This window comes from Neophocaena asiaeorientalis, unplaced genomic scaffold, assembly GCF_003031525.2.
Source record: "Neophocaena asiaeorientalis asiaeorientalis breed wild unplaced genomic scaffold, Neophocaena_asiaeorientalis_V1.1 scaffold32, whole genome shotgun sequence".
Taxonomy (NCBI): domain Eukaryota; kingdom Metazoa; phylum Chordata; class Mammalia; order Artiodactyla; family Phocoenidae; genus Neophocaena; species Neophocaena asiaeorientalis.
The window spans coordinates 7,214,616-7,235,549 of record NW_020185327.1 but is presented as its reverse complement, the minus strand read 5'-3'; the positions used below and the strand labels follow the sequence as shown (position 1 = coordinate 7,235,549).

At 41.7% G+C, this 20,934-nt stretch overlaps 1 protein-coding gene across 2 annotated transcripts in view; it reads left to right on the top strand.

Moving 5' to 3' along the window:
* ARHGEF4 (Rho guanine nucleotide exchange factor 4) overlaps positions 1-20,934 on the top strand; it is a 110,886-nt gene that overhangs the window by 15,274 nt on the left and 74,678 nt on the right. Inside the window, exon 1 of one of the 2 annotated variants that reach the window (XM_024734495.1) lies at positions 17,817-18,006. The exons of the other annotated variant lie outside the window; for it this stretch is intronic. Coding sequence (XP_024590263.1) covers positions 17,949-18,006 — 58 coding nt within the window. The 5' untranslated portion in view covers positions 17,817-17,948. Of the gene's footprint in view, positions 1-17,816; positions 18,007-20,934 lie in introns of those variants that run through there. 2 annotated transcript variants of the gene reach the window in all.

The following is a 20,934-nucleotide window of genomic DNA, read 5'->3' as shown; positions in this document are numbered from 1 at the left end:
ACAGACATCAAATCTTTGCCAGCAATGGCTTGTTGTCAGGTAGCACTTGAGACAACATCCTTTCAGAGATTGTTACAGGTTCCTCTTAAAATCCTTCAAGCATAGCTGAAGCAGGAAAAGTTAAGCTTTCCTATAATGTGTATCATGGGTTCAGTAACCTTGGTGCGGGAGCTTTAAGCAGTCCCAGCGAGAGGTTTGCCTCTTTCCAGCACTTCTCTACGTTTGGTGGAGTAGTCAAGAATTAGCCTGATGTGGGAGCATGCCAACCTCTGCCCCACAAGTCGGTGCCCAGGATAAACTCTACCACACCCACTCTTCTCTGAGTGGAGCCAGCAGGGCCAGATATGACTCTGTGAGCCCCTAGTATGATGGCTGCACACAGCATCACGTAAAGCCCTCTGCAACTCCAGAGCATTTGTTGAAAAGACTATTTTTCCCTTTGAATGGTCTTGACCCTCCTGTCAAAAGTAAGCTGATCACAGATGTATGGATTTATTCCTGGACTGTCAACTGTATTCCACTGATATATGTCTATTCTCGTACTAGTACCACACTGTCTTGTTTACCATTACTTTGTAGTAAGGTTTGAAATCAGAAAGTGGAGTCTTCCTACTTTCCCCTTCTTTTTCAGGAATGTCTTAGCTATTCTGAGTCCCTTGCAATTCCATATGACTTTTAGAATCAGGTTGTCAATTTCTACAAAGATATCAGTTGAGATTCTGATAAGGATTTTATTGAATCTGAACATGAGTTTGGAGAGCACTGTCATCTTAACAATGTTGAGTTTTCTGATCTATGAACATACGACTTTTTTCCCATTTATTTAGGTCTTCTTTTGTTTCTTTCAACAACATTTTGTCATTTTCAGAACACAAGTTTTTACTTCCTTTGAAAAACTCATTCCTAAGTACTTTATATAATTTTTGATGCATTGTGAATGAAATTGTCTCCTGAATTCCATTTTCAGACTGGTCATTAAAAGTGCATAGACATACAATTGACTTTTGTATATTGATCTCGTATCCTGCATCCTTGTTGAACTCATTTATTAGTTCTAGTTTTTTAATGGATTCTTTAGGATTTTCTACACACTAGATTATGTTATCCATAAGCAGAGACAGTTTTATTTCTTCCTTTCCCATCTGGATGTCTTTTTTTTTCTTGCCTAAGTGCCCTGATTAGAGCCTCCAGTACTGTACATTTGAATAAAAATGACAAGAATGGACATCCTTGCTTTTTTTTCCTGATTTTAGGGGGAAAGCATCCCATATTCACCATTAAGTATGATGTTAGCTGCGGGTTTTTCACAGATGCCCTTTATTGGGTAAATAAAGTTCCTATATTCCTAGTTTGTCAAGTTTTTTTTGTCACAAGAGAGTGTTGGATTTTTGTCAAATGTTTGTCCTGTCTATTGAGATAATCATGCAACTTTTGTTCTTTATTCTGTTGATGTGGTGTATTACATTAATTGATTTTCAGATGTTAAACAATCCTTGCATTTCTGAGATAAATCTCACTTGGTCAAGATGTGTAATTCTCATATTTTGAATTTGGTTTGCTAGTATTTTGTTGAAGATTTTTGCATCCATATCCATAAGAGATATTGGTCTGTAATTTTCTTTTCTTTTAATATCTTTGTCTGGTTTGGGCCTCATAAAATAATTAGGGAAATCTTCCCTCGTCTTCTATTTTCTTCAATAGTTTGTGAAGAATTGGTATTAATTCTTTTTTCAGTGTTTGGTAGAATTCAGGGGTGAAGCCAATTGGGTGTTGGCTTTTCTTTGTAGGCAGTCTTGTTATTACTGATTCAATCTCTACTTGTTATAGAGCTATTCAGATTGTCTATTTCTCTTACGTTTTGATAGTTTGCATCTTTCTAGGAATTTGTCCATTTTATCTAAGTCATCTAACCGTTGGTGTACAGTTGTTCAGTCTTCTCTTATAATCATTTTTATTTCTGCAAAGTGAGAAGTAATGCCCCTTCTTTCATTTCTGATTCTGGTAATGAGTCCTCTTTCACTTGGTCAAACCAGCTACAGGTCTGTCAATTCTGTTGCTTTTCCCTAAGAACCAACATTTGGTTTCTTTTATTTTCTGTTTTTTCTCTAGTCTCTATTTCTGTTCCTCAATATTTCTCTTCTCCATTGTGCCTCTACTAACTCCTACTCTAATCTGTATTGTTTCCTTCCTAGGTTTAGTTTTGCTCTTTTTTTCCCTGTGTCATTAGGTGCAGATCCAGTTGTTGATTTGAGATTTTTCTTCTTTCTTAATACAGGTATTTGCAGCTATAAATTTCCCTCTGAGCACTGCTTTACCTGTCTTCATAACTTTTGGCATATTTTGTCTTCATTTTCATTTATATCAAGGTATTTTCTGATTTTTCTTTTGATTTCTTCTTGGACCCATTAGTTATTTAGGAGTTTGTTATTTAATTTCCACATAGTTGTGAGTTTCTCAAATTTCCCTTATTATTGATTTCTAATTTCATTCCATTGTGGTCAAAGAATATATTTTGTATTATTTCCATACTTTAAAATTTTTGGAAGTTTGTTTTATGGACTAACACATGGTCTAGCCTAGAGAATGTTCCATATACACTTGAGAAGAAAGTATACTCTGTTATTGTTGGAAAGTATAATCTGTTCTGTATATGACTATTATGCCTAAATGGTTTACGGTGTAGGTCAAATATTCTATTTCCTTGATCTTCTGTATAGTTGCTTTATCCATTATTGAAAGTTGGGCATAAACCTCCAACTTTTATTGTTGAATTACCTATTTCTCCCTTCATTTCTGTCAGTTTTTACTTTATGTACTTTAGGCTCTGTTATTAGGTAGATGGATATATATTTGTACTTATATCTTCCTGATGGATTAACCCTTTTATTGTTATAAAATGCCCTTTGTCTCTAGTGTCTTTTTTTGTTTTTTTTAATTTTTTAAATTGGAGTATAACTGCTTTACAATGCTGTGTTCATTTCTGCTATACAATGAAGTGAATCAGCTATATGTATACATATATCTCCTCCCTATTAAACCTCTCTCCCACCCCCCCCATCCCACCCATCTATGTTATCACAGAGCACCAAGCTGAGCTTCCTGTGATTTATAGCAGGTTCCCACTAGCTATCTATTTTATGCATGGTAGTGTATTTATGTCAAATCTAATCTTCTAGTTCATCCCACCCTCCCCTTCCCCCACTGCGTCCACATGTCCGATCTCTACGTCTGCGTCTCTATTCCTGCACTGGAACTAGGTTCATCTGTACCATTTTTCTGGATTCCACATGTATGCATTAATATACGATATTTGTTTTTCTCTTCCTGACTTACTTCACTCTGTATGACAGACTGTAAGTCCATCCACATCTCTACAAATGACCCAATTTCATTCCTTTTTAGGGCTGAGTAATATTCCATTGTATATAGGTAGCACATCTTCTTTATCCATTCAACAGTCGTTGAACATTTGGGTTGTTTCCATTTCCTGGCTATTGCAAATAGTGCTTAAATGAACATTGTGGTACGTATGTCCTTTTGAATTACAGTTTTCTCAGGGTATATGCCCAGTAGTGGTATTGCTGGGTCATATGGTAGTTCTCTTTGTAGTTTTTTAAGGAACCTCCATACTGTTCTCCATAGTGGCTGAACCAATTCACATTCCCACCAGCAGTGCAAGAGTGTTCCCTTTTCTCCACACACTCTCCAGCATTTATTGTTTCTAATAGATTTTTTGATGATGGCCATTCTGACCAATGTGAGGTGATACCTCACTGTAATTTAGATTTGCATTTCTCTAATAATTAGTGATGCTGAGCATCTTTTCATGTATTTGTTGGCCATCTGTAAGCCTTCTTTGGAGAAATGTCTATTTAGGTCTTCCACCCATTCTTTGATTTGGTTGTTTGTTTTTTTGATGTTGAGCTGCATGAGCTGTTTGTATATTTTGGAAATTAATCCTTTGTCAGTTGCTTCATTTGCAAATATTTTCTCCCATTATGAAGGCTGTCTTTTTGTCTTGTTTATGGTTTCTTTGGTTGTGCAAGAGCTTTTAAGTTTCATTAGGTCCCATTTGTTTGTTTTTTTCCATTACTCTAGGAGGTGGGTCAAAGAAGATCCTGCTGCAATTTATGTCAAAGAGTGTTCTGCCTATGTTTTCCTCTAAGAGTTTTATGGTGTCTAGCTTTACATTTAGGTCATTAATCCATTTTGAATTTATTCTTGTGTATGGTGTTACGGAGTGTTCTAATTTCATACTTTAACATGTAGCTGTCCAGTTTTCCCAGCACCATTTATTGAAGAGGCTCTCTTTTCTACGTTTTATATTCTTGCCTCCTTTGTCATAGATTAAGTGTCTGTAGGTGTGTGGGTTTATCTCTGGGCTTTCTATCCTGTTCCATCGATCCATATTTCTGTTGTTGTGCCAGTATCATGCTCTCTTGATCACTGTGCCTTTGTAGTATCGTCTGAAGTAAGGGAGCCTGATTCCTCCAGCTCTGTTTTTCTTTCTCAAGATTGCTTTGGCTATTCAGGGTTCTTTGTGTTTCCATACAAATTGTAAGATTTTTTCTCCTAATTCTGCAAAGAATGCCACTGGTAATTTGATAGGGATTGCAATGAATCTGTAGATTACTTTGGGTAGTATAGTCATTTTCACAATATTGATTCTTCCAATCCAAGAATACGGTATATTTCTCCATCTGTCTGTGTCACCTTTGATTTCTTTCATCAGTGTTGTATAGTTTTCTGAGTACAGGTCTTTTTCCTCCTTAGGTAGATTTATACCTATGTATTTTATTCTTTTTATTGCAACGGTAAATGGGATTGTTTCCTTAATTTTGCTTCCTGATCTTTCGTTGTTAGTGTATAGGAATGCAGGAGATTCCTGTGCATCAATTTTGTATCCTGTAACTTTACCAAATTGATTGATGAACTCTAGTAGTTTCCTGGTGGCATCTTTAGGATTTTCTATGTATAGTATCATGTCATCTGCAAACAGTGATGGTTTTATTTCTTCTTTTCCAATTTCTATTCCTTTTACTTCTTTTTCTTCTCTGATTGCCTGGCTAGGACTTCCAAAACTATGTTGAATAATAGTGGTGAGAGTGGACATCCTTGTCTTCTTCCTGATCTTAGAGGAAATGCTTTCAGTTTTTCACCATTGAGAATGATGTTTGCTGTGGGTTTGTCGTATATGGCCTTTATTATGTTGAGGTAGATTCCCTCTATGCCCACTTTCTGAAGAGTTTTTATCATAAATCGGTGTTGAATTTTGTCAAAAGCTTTTTCTGCATCTATTGAGATGACCATGTTTTTTATTCTTTAATTTGTTAATATGGTGTATCACATTGATTGATTTGCATATATTGAAGAATCCTTGCATTCCTGGGATAAATCCCACTTGATCATTGTGTATGATCCTTTTAATGTGTTGCTGGATTCTGTTTGCTAGTGTTTTGTTGAGGATTTTTGTATCTATGTGATATTGGCCTGTAATTTTTGTGTGTGTGTGTGACATGTTTGTCTGGTTTTGGTATCAGGGTAATGGTGGCCTCGTAGAATGAGTTTGGGAGTGTTCCTCCCTCTGCTATATTTTGGAAGAGTTTGAGAAGGATAGGTGTTAGCTCTTCTCTAAATGTTTCATAGAATTCGCCTGTGAAGCCATCTGGTCCTGGACTTTTGTTTGTTGGAAGATTCTTAATTACAGTTTCAATTTCATTACTTGTGGTTGGTCTGTTTATATTTTCTAATGCTTCCTGGTTCAGCCTGGAAAGTTGTACCTTTCCAAGAATTTGGCTATTTCTTCCACGTTGTCCATTTTTTTGGCATATAGTTGCTTGCAGTAGTTCTTATGATCCTTTGCATTTCTGCAGTGTCAGTTGTAATTTCTTCCTTTTCATTTCTAATTTTATTGATTTGTGTCCTCTTCCTTTTTTAAAAAAAAATTAATTTCTTTATTTACTTTTTGCTGTGTTGAGTCTGTTGCTGTGCACAGGCTTTCTCTAGTTGCAGCAAGCAGGGGCCACTCTTCACTGCAGTGCATGGGCTTCCCACTGCAGTGGCTTCTCTTGTTGCAGAGCATGGGCTCCTGATATGCGAAGCCCTGGTGTGTTGGGCTCAGTAGTTGTGGCATGTGGGCTCAGTAGTTGTGGTGCACAGGCTTAGTTGCTCCACAGCATGTGGGATCTTCCCAGGCCAGGGCTCGAAACCGTGTGCCCCACATTGGCAGGCAGATTCTTAACCACTGCGCCACCAGGGAAGCCCCTCCTTTTTTTCTTGATGACACTGGCTAAAGGTTTATCAATTTTGTTTTATTCTCAAAGAACAAACTTTTAGTTTTATTCATCTTTGCTATTGCTTTCATTTCTATTTGACTTATTTCTGCTCTGATCTTTATGATTTCTTTCCTTCTACTGATTTTAGGTTTTGTTTGTTCTTTCTCTATTTGCTTAGGTGTAAGGTTAGATTGTTTATTTGAGATTTTTATTGTTTCTTGAGGTGAGATTGAATTGCCATAAACTTCCCTCTTAAAACTGCATTTTGCTGCATCCAGTAGGTTTTGGGTCACCACGTTTTTGTTGGCATTTGTTTCTATGTATTTTTAAAATTTCCTCTTTCCTCTTCGATTTCTTCAGTGATCTCTTGGTTATTTAGCAGTGCACTGTTTCGCCTCCATGTGTTTGTGGTTTTTACAGTTTTTTTCCTGTAATTGATTTCTAATCTCATAGCATGTGGTCAGAAAAGATGCTTGATACAATTTCAATTTTCTTAAATTTTCTGAGTCTTGATTTGTGACCCCAGGTGTTATCTATCCTGGCGAATGTTCCATGTGCACTTGAGAAGAAAGTGTATTTGGCCACTTTTGGGTGGAATGTCCTATAAATATCAATTAAATCTATCTGGCCTATTTAAAGCTTGTGTTTCCTTATTTATTTTCTGTCTGGATGATCTGTCCATTGGTGTAAGTGGGGTGTTAAAGTCCCCCACTATTATTGTGTTACTGTCAATTTCTCCTTTTATGGCTGTTAGCATTTGCCTTATCTATTGAGGTGCTCCTGTGTTGGGTGCATAAATATTTATAATTGTTATATCTTCTTCTTGGATTGACCCCTTGATCGTTATGTAGTGTCATTCCTTACCTCTTGTAACAGTCTTTATTTTAAAGTCTATTTTATCTGAGTATTGCTACTCCAGCTTTCTTTTAATTTCCATTTGCATGGAATATATACTTCCATCCCCTCACTGTCAGTCTGTATGTATCGCTAGGTCTGAAGTGGGTCTCTTGTAGACAGCATATATACAGGTCTTATTTTTGTATCCATTCAGCCACTCTGTGTCTTTTGGTTGGAGCATTTAATACATTTACATTTAAGGTAATTATCAATATGCATGTTCCTATTACCATTTTCTTAATTGTTTTGGGTTTGTTTTTGTGGGTCTTTTTCTTCTCTTGTGTTTCTTGCCTATTGAAGTTCCTTTAGCATTTGTTTTAAAGCTGGTTTGGTGGTGCTGAATTCTCTTGGCTTTTGCTTGTCTGTAAAGTTTTTGATTTCTCTGTCGAATCTGAATGAGATCCCTGAGTAATCTTTGTTATAGATTTTTCCCTTTCATCACTTTAAATATATCCTGCCACTCCCTTCTGGCCTGCAGAGTTTCTACTGAAAAATCAGCTGATTACCTTATGGGGATTCCCTTGTGTGTTATTTTTTGCTTTTCCCTTGCTGCTTTTAATATTTTTTCTTTGAATTTAATTTTTGTTCGTCTGATTAATATGTGTCTTAGTGTGTTTCTTCTAGGGTTTATAATGTATGGGACTCTGCACTTCCTGGATTTGGGTGGCTATTTTCCTTCCCATGTTAGGCAAGTTTTTGACTATAATCTTTTAAAATATCCTCTCAGACCCTTTCTTTTTCTTGTCTTCCTCTTCTGGGACCCCTGTAATTTGAATATTGGTGCATTTAGTGTTGTCCCAGAGGTCTCTGTGACTGTCTTCAATTCTTTTGATTCTTTTTTCTTTATTCTGCTCCTCAGCAGTTATTTCCACCATTCTATCTTCCATCTCACTTATTCGTTCTTCTGCCTCTGTTATTCTGCTATTGATTCCATCTAGTGTATTTTTAATTTCAGTTATTGTGTTGTTCATCTCTGTTTGTTTGTTCTTTAGTTCTTCTAGGTCCTTGTTAAACATTTCTTGTATTTTCTCGATCCGTGCCTCCATTCTCTTTCTGAGATTTCAGATCATCTTTACTATCATTACTCTGAATTCTTTTTCAGGTAGGTTGCCTATTTTCTCTTCATTTATTTGGTCTTGTAGGTTTTTACCTTGCTCCTTCATCTGTAACATATTATTTTGTCATCTCATTTTTTTTGATGGGTGGGACTGTGTTCCTTTCTTACTGGGTATTTGGCCTGAGGCATCCAGCACTGGAGTTTGCAGGCAGTTGGGTAGAGCCAGGTCTTGGTGCTGGGATGAGGACCTCTGGGAGAGCTCACACTGATTAATATTCCCTGGGGTCTGAGGTTCTCTGTTAGTCCAGTCCAGAGCACTGGTTCGGACTCAGTGCTCACACCACAGGAACTCAGGCCCAACCCCTGGCCCATGAACCAAGATCCTGCAAGCCACGTGGCATGGCAAAAAAGAAAAAAAAAAAGGAACAGAACAATAACAAGGAATAGAAAAATAAAATAAAACTAGAAAACTGACAGATATATTAGAAAAAATATAAATCAGAGAACAACTGGAAGGTAAAACAGAACCACAATAGCAAAAAAACAAAGTCCAGAAAAGTCCTTGGCTGTAGAGGCAAGCCTTAAGCAGGGGAGGGGTTTAGGCAGGGCCAGGGTCTAGGCTCAGGACCCATGTGGCCAGATAAGGCACTGGGGGATCTGGGAGAAGGGCTTAGGCGGCCTTGGAGCACAGAGGATCAGGCCTGGGACCCCAGGAGGCTCCCCAGGGCCCAAGTGGGCAGGAGAAACACTAGCTGTGTTCCCCTCCAATCCTCTCAACCCCCGAGGGTCTCTCCCCATCCCCGTTGATACCCTCGTGGTCAGTGGGCCTCTCCAGGTGTGGGAACCTCTCCTCTCCCCCAGCCAGCCCTCAGGGGCACCAGTCCCATCCCACCTCCACTTCTCCTATCCCCTCGCTCACCCCCACATCCTACCCAGTTGCTTGGGGATTCCTCCCATCCTCTTGGGTGTCAAGGTCCCCCACCAGAGTCTGGTAGGTGCTAGTTGTGATGCAAACTCCATGTCCTCTTACTCCAACCCCTACTGTATTTTGTTTTAAAGTCTATTTTATCTGATATCAACAGAGCCACTCCAGCTTTCTTGTGGTTGCTGTTTACATGATATATCTTTTTTCCCTCTTTTTACTTTCAAGTTATTTGTGTCTGAATCTAAAATGTGTCTCCTATAGACAACATATAGGTGGATCGCGCTTTTTATCCATCTGACACTCTGTCTTTTGATTGGATTGTTTAATTCATTTACATTTAGTGTTGTTATTGATATAGTTATATTTACATCTGCCATTTTACTTTTTATTTTCTATATTTTTGAGTACTTTTTAATGGTTGCTCTAGGGTTTAACATACACATCTTTTAAAATTTATTTTATTGAAGTATAGTTGATTTATAATGTTGTGTTAATTTCTACTGTACAGCAAAGTGGTTCAGTTATACATATGTATACACACAGTTATACATATGTATATACAGTTATACATATGTATACATCATATATATATTGAATATAGTTCCCTATATAGTAAGAACTTGTTGTTTATCATGTACATCTTAACTTATTAGAATCAACTTCAACTGTATATTAGCTTAATTCCAGCAACGTATAGAAATATTATTCCTATATAGCTCTATTCCCTTTCTCCCCTTTGTGGTATTACTGTTATACATATATTACATCTATTAATGTTACAAACCCAACAATGCATTGTTAAAATTATTACTCTACCATCTGTCATTATTTTCCTAGCTATTACAGCTTTGCTCCCACCCACCTCCTTTGTGCTAGCATTAGCAGATATAGTCTAGATATATTACATTTCTATATGTTGTAGGCCAAACAATACATTAGGTACATATTATTTTATACAATTGGTTTTTAAATCAGTTAAGAGAAAAAAGGGAAAAAATAGGAATTTATCTTTTATAATTACATAATTACCTTTGCTAATGCTCTATTTTTGTCCATGTGTATTTGAATTACCATCTGGGGTCACTTGCTTTCAATCTGAAGAACTTAGGTATTTCTTGTAAGTTAGTTCTGCTAGCAACAAATTCTCTCAGAGTTTATCCAAGAAAGTCTATTCTGCCTTTGTTTTTGAAAGACAGCTTTGCTGGATATAGGACTCTTGGTTGAGAGGCTTTTTATTTATCTCTTTCAGTACTTTTAATATTATCCCACCACCTCTGGCCTCCACAGCTTCTGCAGGGAAGTCAGCTGTTAATCTTTCTGGGGTTCCCTTGTAAGTTATATATAATTTTTCTCTTGCTGCTTTCAAGATTTTCTCCTTGTCTTTTGCTTTCAGCATATTTAAGATGATGTGTCTGTTTGTGGGTCTCTTTCCATTTATCCTACTTAAAATTTGTTGTGCTTCCTAGATATGTAAATTTTTATTTCTCAGTAAGTTTTGGAAGTTTTCAACTATTATTTCTTTGAATTTTTTTTCTTCTCTCTCTTCTCTTTCTGCTACTCCCATTATACATATGTTGGTGCAGTTAATGGTGCTCCTCCATTTGCTCCTGGCTGGGAAAGGAGGTCTCTGCCTGGTACCCCACTCCAGGAAATCCTTCCACCTAATGATAATGGTGCTGGGGGACTGTTCCTTATTACTCTGAGGCTGTGTTCATTTTTTTTCATTCTTTTTTTCATTGTGTTCTTCAGTTTGCATAATCTGTATCAATCTCTTCAATTGGCAGGTTTTTCTTCCTGCCAATTCAAACCTACTGTTGAGACCCTCTAGTGAATTTTTTATTTTAGTTACTGTACTCTTCAATTCTAGAACTTCCATTTTCAAAAAATAATTACTATCTATTGATGTTCTCTATTTGCTGCAACTTGTATTAAAAAACAAAATTCAACTGAGTAAAACTGAAGATCTATTTGCCTTTATTCAATAATTCATGAATCAGACAGCATCCCACGTAGCAAGTAGAAATGTGCTCTGAGAAACTGCACAAATTGGAAAGTTTTTATAGGTAGAAAGAGGGTATGACAAATAAGTAAAAGAATAGATTGTTTCAGGCAAGGTTACATTCCCTTAGGGAAAGGCAGGGATCTTAGGGAGTTTACCTCACTAATACTAACCAGGAAATTCCAGACTGATTGGTTTAAAATCCACTCCTGGGAGAGGCTGAAACTACAGTTAGGTCAGGTATTATGTCTTACTGGGGCTTAACACACGTGTCTCCATCTGGGACTTTTTTTTTTTTTTTAACAATTCTCCTTTGATCTCTCCCTGAGATATGTAATCAAAATTTAAGGCAGTAGCACCACTCTCAATTATACCACTCTATGGTTCTCACAACTTTCGTTGATCCTTGATTTTTGCTTTTTGGGTTTTTTTTTTTTTTTTTTTTTTTTTTTTTTTGCTTTTTGGGTTTTTTTTTTTTTTTTTTTTTCTGAACATCTGTGGTATTCACAGGTCACCTTCAGGTTCACATTTTTTATGTAGGTCACTTCCTCCATTTCTTTTTCAGTGTTCCAATCTGAGGGAGGTCATTTCTTGGTGGCTAGTGACTACAAACATGCATTTAAAGCTTTTGAGAGGACACAACACACCAGAGAGGTTATTATGATTATTATAAGTAGGATAATTCTCAATGTTCATAAAGCATTTGGAGCTATGGTCCCCATGACCCAAACCAATCAAAATCAAATAAGTCAAAAAAAGACCCCATTGGACTTCCCTGGTGGCACAGTTGAGAGTCCGCCTGCCGATGCAGGGGACACGGGTTCATGCCCTGGACTGGGAAGACCCCACATGCCGCGGAGCGGCTGGGCCCGTGAGCCATGGCCGCTGAGCCTGCGCGTCCGGAACCTGTGCTCCGCAACGGGAGAGGCCACAACAGTGAGAGGCCCACGTACCGCAAAAAAAAAAAAAAAAAAAAGACCCCATTGAAGGGTCTTTTTAAGCCAAATGGCTTGTTCAGTGATTTATGTGACTGAGCTTCAGCTTCCCCAGAAGTGTCAATTCAGGTGCAGCAGGTGGTGTAGGCCACAGCACAGACATCTCCTTGCTCAGCTTAAAGATAATCCAAATTTGGTTAGAGAGTGTAAGGATCTTTGCCAGGCAGCCAGTATCTTAGCAATTGAATCTGCAGTGTCTCCAAGAATTAGGAATGGTTTCTAATCATACTCTCATTTGTGTTTACTTCCACATAAGGGGTTAGTCAGGTTTCTAGCACAAATGGGAAGAGAATCTTCTAGTCTGAAATAAAAAGTTGTTCTAAATTCCAGAGGTTACTCCCTTTAGCAGTGGTCTGGGAGGTATGGGTGATGGCATTATCTTTCCAGGCCAATGCCAGAGTAAAGGAAAGAAAGAGAAGAAAAGAAGTATTAAGTCTTGATTCAGCATCTTGGGTGGAAGCAGATTTCATTGATGCTGACATATTTTACAATAGAGATAACCTGAATTTGACTAGTAAGCCCAGGTAGAATAAAAGTTGTTTATCTGCATTATAGTCAATGTTGATAACTCAAAAAACATGTCTGTTTTAATTAAGCCAACGAACTTAAACTAGCTTTAATACTGAATGTTTTCTCGGACCACATGAACCTGAAAAGCATTTGGGTTAGTTTATATTTCTGAGAGTTTTTAGAATAACCAACCCATAATTTATATAAGTTCTTGTTTGTTTTTAAAGCAACTGAATAGAGCTCTTTTACAAATTAATTTTAGTAATATCATCCAGAGGTAGGAAATAACACACGTCAACCACACATGTATATAGAAACAGGAACATATTATACAAATGCAAACAGAGACCTCATAGCTTCGTTTTAAAATTTTAGTTACAAGACAGGTATGATGATGTGAAAATCACTATTTATAAAAAAACAGTTGGAATAAGTTAAGTTCTTCTGTTCAAATAGCTAAAGCTTTTTCTGCTAATATTTATGGAGAAGACACATGATTTTTCATTTGTCTAAATTCGAATGACCTTTCCCCCTTTCGTTCTCCTGATTAGAATTACCTCTCTGAAGATTGTGCTTTAAAGAAATGGCCTAGATAAGAGTTAATATTTACATCTCAAAGGCACAGGAAAAGAATGCAGTTTCCTCCAAGGACTTTGGTTTCCTAAGGCCAATATTGAAAAGCTTTTTGAGATGAATAAGGGAGGTCTGAGGATTGGTTAACAAGGATTGGTGGTTTCTGGAAGCACACCTCTGATCCTGGAAAGACTAGACTTGTAAAACAAGGACAGCTGTTTTTAATTTCTCATAGAATTGTATTGCTGCCTAAATGATATCAAAGGACTGTCAGACCCATCCACCTCTGTTGGAATATTTTTCTTCCTCTCTCGGTACAATTAGCTTAGGGGAGAAGGCTTTAAGAAAGGTACTAACAGGCTGGGAACGTCGGCTTCCAATCTGGCCAAATTTCTGATCATAGAGTTATTAAATCCTTTCAAATATCTTGTCAGGCTTCAGCTGGAACAAAGAGTAAACATTTCTGGCCGTACTGAATTGGATTTAGGAGGTGTTCTTAAAGAGGGTGCAGAAGATATTATCCTCACAAGATCTTAGAGCCACTCCCAAAGATAGCCAAAAGGAAGACGTAGATAATGACCAACAGTTGTCCCTGGGAGAGAAAGAATCAATAACCAGTGTGTCTGGATTTGGACAGGAGGGGGACATGAAATTTTACTTTCCTCTCTCAACTGGTCACTACAGACAGGGATTACCAGGATGAGCACTCAAATAAAAGAGGATAGAGGGGAGCAATAGAAATTACATCAGTCTTGGAAATTCCCTGGGGTCCAGTGGTTAGGACTCTGTTCTCTCACTGCTGAGGGCCTGGGTTCGCTCCCTGGTCAGGGAACTAAGATCCCACAAGCTTTGCAATGCGGTCCAAAAGAAAAAAAAAAAAAAGACAGACAGAAAGAAATGATATCAGTCTTACTGTTTTTATCTTGTTTTGTTTTTAGGTACCTCTTGTGTCTTTAATTTTTAATTAGCATTTTTCAATAAATATTTTAATGAAGCTACTTCGTAATTTTGAAGGCTTTTGGAGGCTTCTGCAAACCAATTAAAATAGGTTATCCTGTTCTGTTTGTTTGATATGGGAACCCTTACTTTTTTTTATAGGCCATTAGGATTATATTTTATGATTTTTTAAACAGATATTAATGTGAGAGATATTGACAACTAGACTCCATGGCTAAAAGGGAAGTATATAGGGCTTCCCTGGTGGCACAGTGGTTGACAGTCTGCCTGCTGACGCAGGGGACATGGGTTCGTGCCCCAGTCCGGGAAGATCCCACATGCCACGGAGGGGCTGGGCCCGTGAGCCATGGCCGCTGAGCCTGCACGTCCGGAGCCTGTGGTCCGCAACGGGAGAGGCCACAACAGTGAGAGGCCACAATAGTGAGAGGCCCGGCATACCACACACACAAAAAAAGGAAGTATATAAAGTGTTAGAATAATAGTCACATGGAAATCATATAGTATACTTTCTTAAATTGAAAAAAAGAAGTGAAAGACAAATCAAAGATGCAAGAGTTAAATTATATAATTGATATAAAATAATCTGTTGTATTTTCTATCCTACACTTGATTATTTTTGTATGACTTTTATAGATGCAGTCCTTCTAATAGTTTATAGTTGACTCTCACAGAATTTCTATGGGATGGAACTAATCATATTCCTTACTACCTTCTCACTCCTTCCTTTGCAACCTATATTTAATATTCCATGGATATACAATTATATATTTTTTTATTTTTTATTTTTCCATTATGGTTTATTACAGGATATTGAATACCCTGTGCTATACAGTAGAACCTTGTTGTTTATCTGTTTTATATATAGTAGTTTGTATCTCCTAATCCCAAACTCCTAATTTATCCCTCCCCCACCCCCTTTACCCTTTGGTAACTGTAAGTTTGTTTTCTATCTGTTTCTGTTTTATAAATAAGTTCATTTGTGTCATATTTTAGATTCCACATATAAGTGATACACAGTATGTGCCTTTTACTTTCTGACTTACTTCATTTAGTGTGATAATCTCTAGATCCATCCATGTTGCTGCAAATGGCATTATTTCATTCTCTTTCATTGCTGAGTAGTGGTCCACATACACAATGGAATACTTCCCATGGTGTGGGGGCTGGGGGGGTTGGCGGCTAAATCTCACTGCACCAAATTGTGTCCCCTGACACTCCCTGAACTTCGGGTAGTGTTACTTTCAGCTGCCATCACCACTGTGGTCTTAAGAAATATGGATCCCTTTTGCATACCAGAACTCAGTGAAGACACTCTACTCTTCCCTGCAGTACAGCTGAAACCAGGATAGCTGGTTCAAATAAGACTCTACAGAAAACTTAAAAGAGAAATGCACTCAGAAGAAGCATGGCACATGGCTGGCTGACACAGGCTAGATCTGCCCAGGCTGCTGCTACCTAGAGGCACTCACCACTTGGGATCATACACCACCTTCTCAAAGTCCTGACTCCAGAGAGCAGGGGTGCTCCCTTCTGCCTAGCTGGCCTCCTGCTCAGTTTCAGGTCCCTACTCACTCTTCCACAGGCCCTCCCCGGGCACCTAGCCTGCAGCAGATGCTCTGCACACACTGCGGGTACAGTGGTGGTACAGAGCTGCTGCCCACACAGTGCATGGTCTATGGGAGGCAGCCAACAGATAACCAAGCCACTGACAGATGGCAGTAAGTGCTGGAAAGGAATAACTGAAGTCTCACTGAGGAGGCAACATTTACTGAGATCTGAAGTTTGGGGAGCCAATGCCTTGAAAAACAAAGAGAACATTCCAGGTAAAAAGAACAGTAAGTGCAAAGGCCCTGAGACAGGAAGGAGAGACAGCAAGACAGCCACCGTGGCTGGAGTGGAAAGACCAAGGGAAAGGGAGCGCTGACAGGAGGTGGAGAACAGGGCGGCCAACAGACAGGGTCTTGCAGGTCTTGCTAACTGCGAGAGAAGCTTCTGAAGGGTTTGAATCAGTAGCAGGACATGGTATGATTTATATTTTAATTTAGAGCTCCCTCTCTGGCTGCTCTGTGGAACAAGTCAAGAGACTGAAGCTGTCTTCCAAACACAGTATGGTAGTGGTGCAGTAAAGTGAAAGAAATGGACACCGTGGACACTTATTTTGGAGGGAGAACCCACAGACTTGCTGATGGATTGGGAGGATGTCTCCTGATCTGTGACTCATCCCCCAACAGCAATTCTTCCTACTCCCAAGGGCTAGGTTCACAGGCTTCAACAGGACAACCGGACGAGAACACAGACGGTGACTCTCCTTGCTGAAAGCCTGCACTCAGGAGCGAGGGGGTGTCGGAGGACAGCTGTTCTTCCCTCCCAAGGACAGCGAAGAATGGAGGCATGGGTGGGAAGTGTGCATACCAGGTATGGAATGGTCAGGAAGGATCCCCAGAGGAGTAAGCTGAGGGGGGGCCTTCAAGGTGCAGATTTGGCTGAGTCACCGTGCAATGCCCATCAACTGAACCTCCAACACACTAGTATTGCCTTATGCTTGTACAGAGCTTTGTACTTTGTACATAAACGCTGGCATGCCATTGTCCCAGCCCCCTGAGTTGTTATGAGGAGATAGCACAGGGCCTGCAAGGAGAGGAGATGATACTGAGGCAGGGTCCCTTATGATGCAGAGCTAGGAACACACGTGGCTTAGGGAAGGAGACGGGCTACAGGAACTGGACCCCAAATGGAGGGAAGAGGAGAGAATGACCACTGTTCCAGCATCCATCCTACACCAGCTGGTGTGCTGGGGCGTGGCAAGGACCTCTCATTTCATCCTTACCATCGTTAATACAACGAGCTGCCTAGGGCTCGGAGGAGTGGTGATGCTGGGGGTGGGGGCGATCAGCAGCCCTGCTTAGCCCTCGTCAGTCCTTACTGGGACTTCCTCTCACACTGCTCACTGATTATCGCGCTTGTTTGGAGCAGTGGCGGTACCTCACCCTCCCTCTAGGCACACTCCAAGAACCTACAGAATGCTCACGGGTGTCTGGGAGCGTCGGAGGAAAAGGCAACTCTCTTCCCTAATCCCTGCCCCCCTCCCCCGCATCGACAACAAAATGTGAAAAACCCTAGAATCCTTGGAGCTACGTCAAGGCTCCCATTTTCGATCGTGCCTGTCACTGGATTTTCCCAGACACTTCCTAAAATCATTTGGCGTGGACCGTGCCTCTACTTTTGATGGCTTCTTAATCAGAAGTATGCAGAGCACCGCCGGCATACTCCTGCTGGCCGGCTGTCCCGAGGGTCGCGGGCGCCGAGTGTTCCCAGCGCACAGCCCCCGAGGCAGGCCCGGGGAGGAGGGGCGCGTCCCGACCAAGCGCGCTCCCCGACACGGCTCGCAGGGCTGAGCGTGACCTCCCGCCTACACTCCTGCCCCAGACGGGCAAGGACGCGCAGTCTGAGCTGGGTCCTAGAAGGAAAAAGTGAGCGCTCGCCGGTTCTACTCACTGTCGTGCCTGCGGGGTGCCGGCCGCCTCCCTCCGAGGATGCGCCCGTCCTAACATACGCGCGCCAAGGCCGGCAGCAGGGCGCGGCCCTGCGGGCACCGATAGCTGCCCAGGGCCTCCCTTTTTTTAGCGAGTCGAGCGGGCAGACGAGCGGGGACCTCGGCACCAGCAGCAGCAGCGGCGGCGGCAGTAGCGCCGGGCTGTCCCCGGGCTCCGACTCGGACAGCAGTGGCGTGGTGTGCGGCGGCCGCGGCGGCAGCGGGGGCATGCGCGGCGCCCTGTCCCGCTCCTGGAGCCTGGAGAGCCTGCGCTCGGCCACCGCCGGTAAGGGCGCCGCCGTCGCCCCGCGCGCCGCCGCTCCCTGCGTCTGTCCGTCTCGAGCGCCTTCTCTCCATCCCTCTCGAGACGGTCTCTCCTCCTGTCCTTTCCTCCTGCACTTTTTCTGTTGCTTGTTTCCATCTTTTGGTTCCTGGCTTCCTATTGCTTTGCTCTTCCGATTCCTTCTCTCTTTCCGGGTTTTCTTCCGATTTCCCACCACCCCCGTCCCGTTTTCACCCACTTCTACCTGTTACAGCCGAGCCCTAGTCGGCCCCCTCCCCCCTTGTAGACGGGCGCGTCCTCAACTGGGAAATTGAGTGTTTACGGAGAACAGAATGTGGTCCCTTGATGCGCCGTTTCCCTTCCGCAGACTGTTCTTGACCGATGGCACAGGTCTGGCTTTCCGAACTGCAGCTCCTTGAGTTCTGTAAATCAGAGGAGAAAGGAGAGGGCTCACTAGCCAAGGGTGGACCTGATTCAGTGTGTTTGGTCCTGACTCTAGGACTGAGGCTCCCTGAAAGAGGAGGGGCTCTAGTGGTCCCTTCAGAGGGACCCTCTGAAACAGTGCGGTTTCCGTGAGATGGGATTGCTCTGATGTCCCCTGGCACTGTGTGCCCCCCCCTTAGTGCTCCCTTTCTGCCCCAGGGACCGAATTCTGGGTGCAAGTTGATAGGAAGACTTTGACCCTAAATATTAATTAGCAAGGAAGCCCAGAGTGGTGACCCTTGATTAGTTGCTAAACTGCAATCTTTATATTTTACTTCTTGGAAACCTTCAAGTTATTTTTGAGCCCCTGTAATGAGAGCTGTAAAGGAAGACAGGTGCTGCCTGGGAATCAGGGAGGTAGTTCACCCATTATGCTTCTGGTTGGGGGTGGGGATGCTGCCTGTGAAAGCCGTAGAGCCCCAGGTAGGCAGTGGAGATGAGGGTCTGCACATGCCCGGGTCAGAGCAGCAAAGCCAGAGAGGAGCAGGAGGGCCATGCAGGCAGCAGGGTTGTCTTGTCGCATTCCGTCCGCTGTAGTTGTCCTGTCCGCGCCCGCACCTCTCCAGGATGGAGCACAGGCCAGGCTGAGGAGGACCAGAGGTCGGCTCTGTGGGTGTAAGAGTACCAGGAATGGCAGATAAAGGGTTTGGACTCTGCTCTAAAGTCCATGCGTTTGGAAAAGGAAAGTGAAGGATGCCCAGACCCCTGCATTGAGCACTCCGTGACCCTCATTTGTCCTGTCTCAAAACAAACACATGAAACTCAGAAGAGTTGAGTAACCCAGCTGTTGGTGTATCCTCCAACTAAAAGTTTTTCAGAATTCTGCCACTCTGATTCCCTCCCATCCCAGTTCCCTTGAAACTTGCCTTTCCCTCCTCTCTGGGGTGCTTAAATAGCCCCTAATTCGAGAAAAACAAACTAGATAATAGCGATGGGGGACTTCAAGCAAACTGGCAAAGGAACCTTCCTTCTCTTTGCCTAAATGACTTGCCTTCCACTTCTAGAGTTGGAGGGCATACCTGCTCCACGTCAGCACTGGCAAACCGGTTCAAAGAGGCTGCGGGAGGTGGCCCTGGTGCCTCCCTGGACTCCCTTGCCATTTCTTCCTTCTGCCCCGGGGCAGGGGTAAGCCAGATGGATATGGAGGCCTGGGTTTATTAGACACCCCTGCGATCCAGGGACTCTCCAGAGCAGACTGGGGGGACTGAGGCAGCGTGGATGAGTTTGAGAGATAGCAGCTGTATGTGCATGAACGTGTGGGGCGGGTGTGTATGTGTGTGGGGTGGGGGTGAGGGCAGGCAAGGTGAAAGCTAAGGCCCAGAAGGCTTCTCCTTGAGGGGCTCAGAGCTGCCCTTGCAGTGACAGGGCAGGGTTTAAAGCAATATGATGTTGGAAGAGTTGACATGAGAACCCTCAGACCTCGACTTTCTGCCTTTTTCTGGGAGGCTCTCCATGGGTAGTGTGGTATGAGGGTATGAAGGTATGAAAGGGTACATGAACCCTGTACCCTTGAGGTATGAAAGGGTACATGAACCCTGTACCCTTGAGGTATGAAAGGGTACATGAACCCTGTACCCTTGAGGTATGAAAGGGTACATGAACCCTGTACCCTTGAGGTATGAAGGGGTACATGAACCCTGTACAGCTGTGTGAGTGCATGGAGCCATCTCTCAACTGAATTCCTGGAGAGAATTAAGTCCTGATGTCCTGAGGCCCTCATTATATGTAATGAGTGAATCCTCTTCTCTTCTTCTGGAATGGTACTAGCTATTTGCCATCCTTGGGAGGAACTGAGAAAGTAAGCGTTCAAATAATTTTCTTTGGATTTGTGGTTCAGTTGAGGAAGTCTTGTTGGAAAGGCTGCCATAGAGGAGGACTTGATAGGAAGAAGAAAGGGAAGGTACATTTGTCGAGCATCTTCTATATATGCCAGGTGTGAGGCTCCATGTTACTTCATTAACCACATAAAAATCTACTGCTATACTACAATCCAGGTATGAAAACAGGCTCAGAGAGATGCAGTAACTTATCCAAGGTTGCCCAGCTGGGTCATGTCTGACTAGAGCTTCAGGCCTGAATTGGTGTGACTTAAACGGGGGGCTCTTTGCTGCGTTTAGACTGGAAGCTGGGCCAGGCCCAGCAGGGAAAGGCAGCATACTGGGGGGATTCACACATTGAAGTAATGTCTTAGCTACTTGCATGGTCACTGTTGTCTTTATTCAACAGACAGGGCTTTTATTCTGGGCCCCAGGTACCCCATTTTCAAAATGAGGACATGGAAATCTAAGGTCTGACCTCTTTTCTAATCAACTCTAGAATTCCACGATCCTAGTCAGGGCTGTTGAATTAAGGTGGGTTCCCACTAGTGAGTTGGCATTTATTTCATATTGTATTTCCATTTGACTGGTCTGTGGCTCTAAGACAAAACATACGTGTGTTGAATTGAGC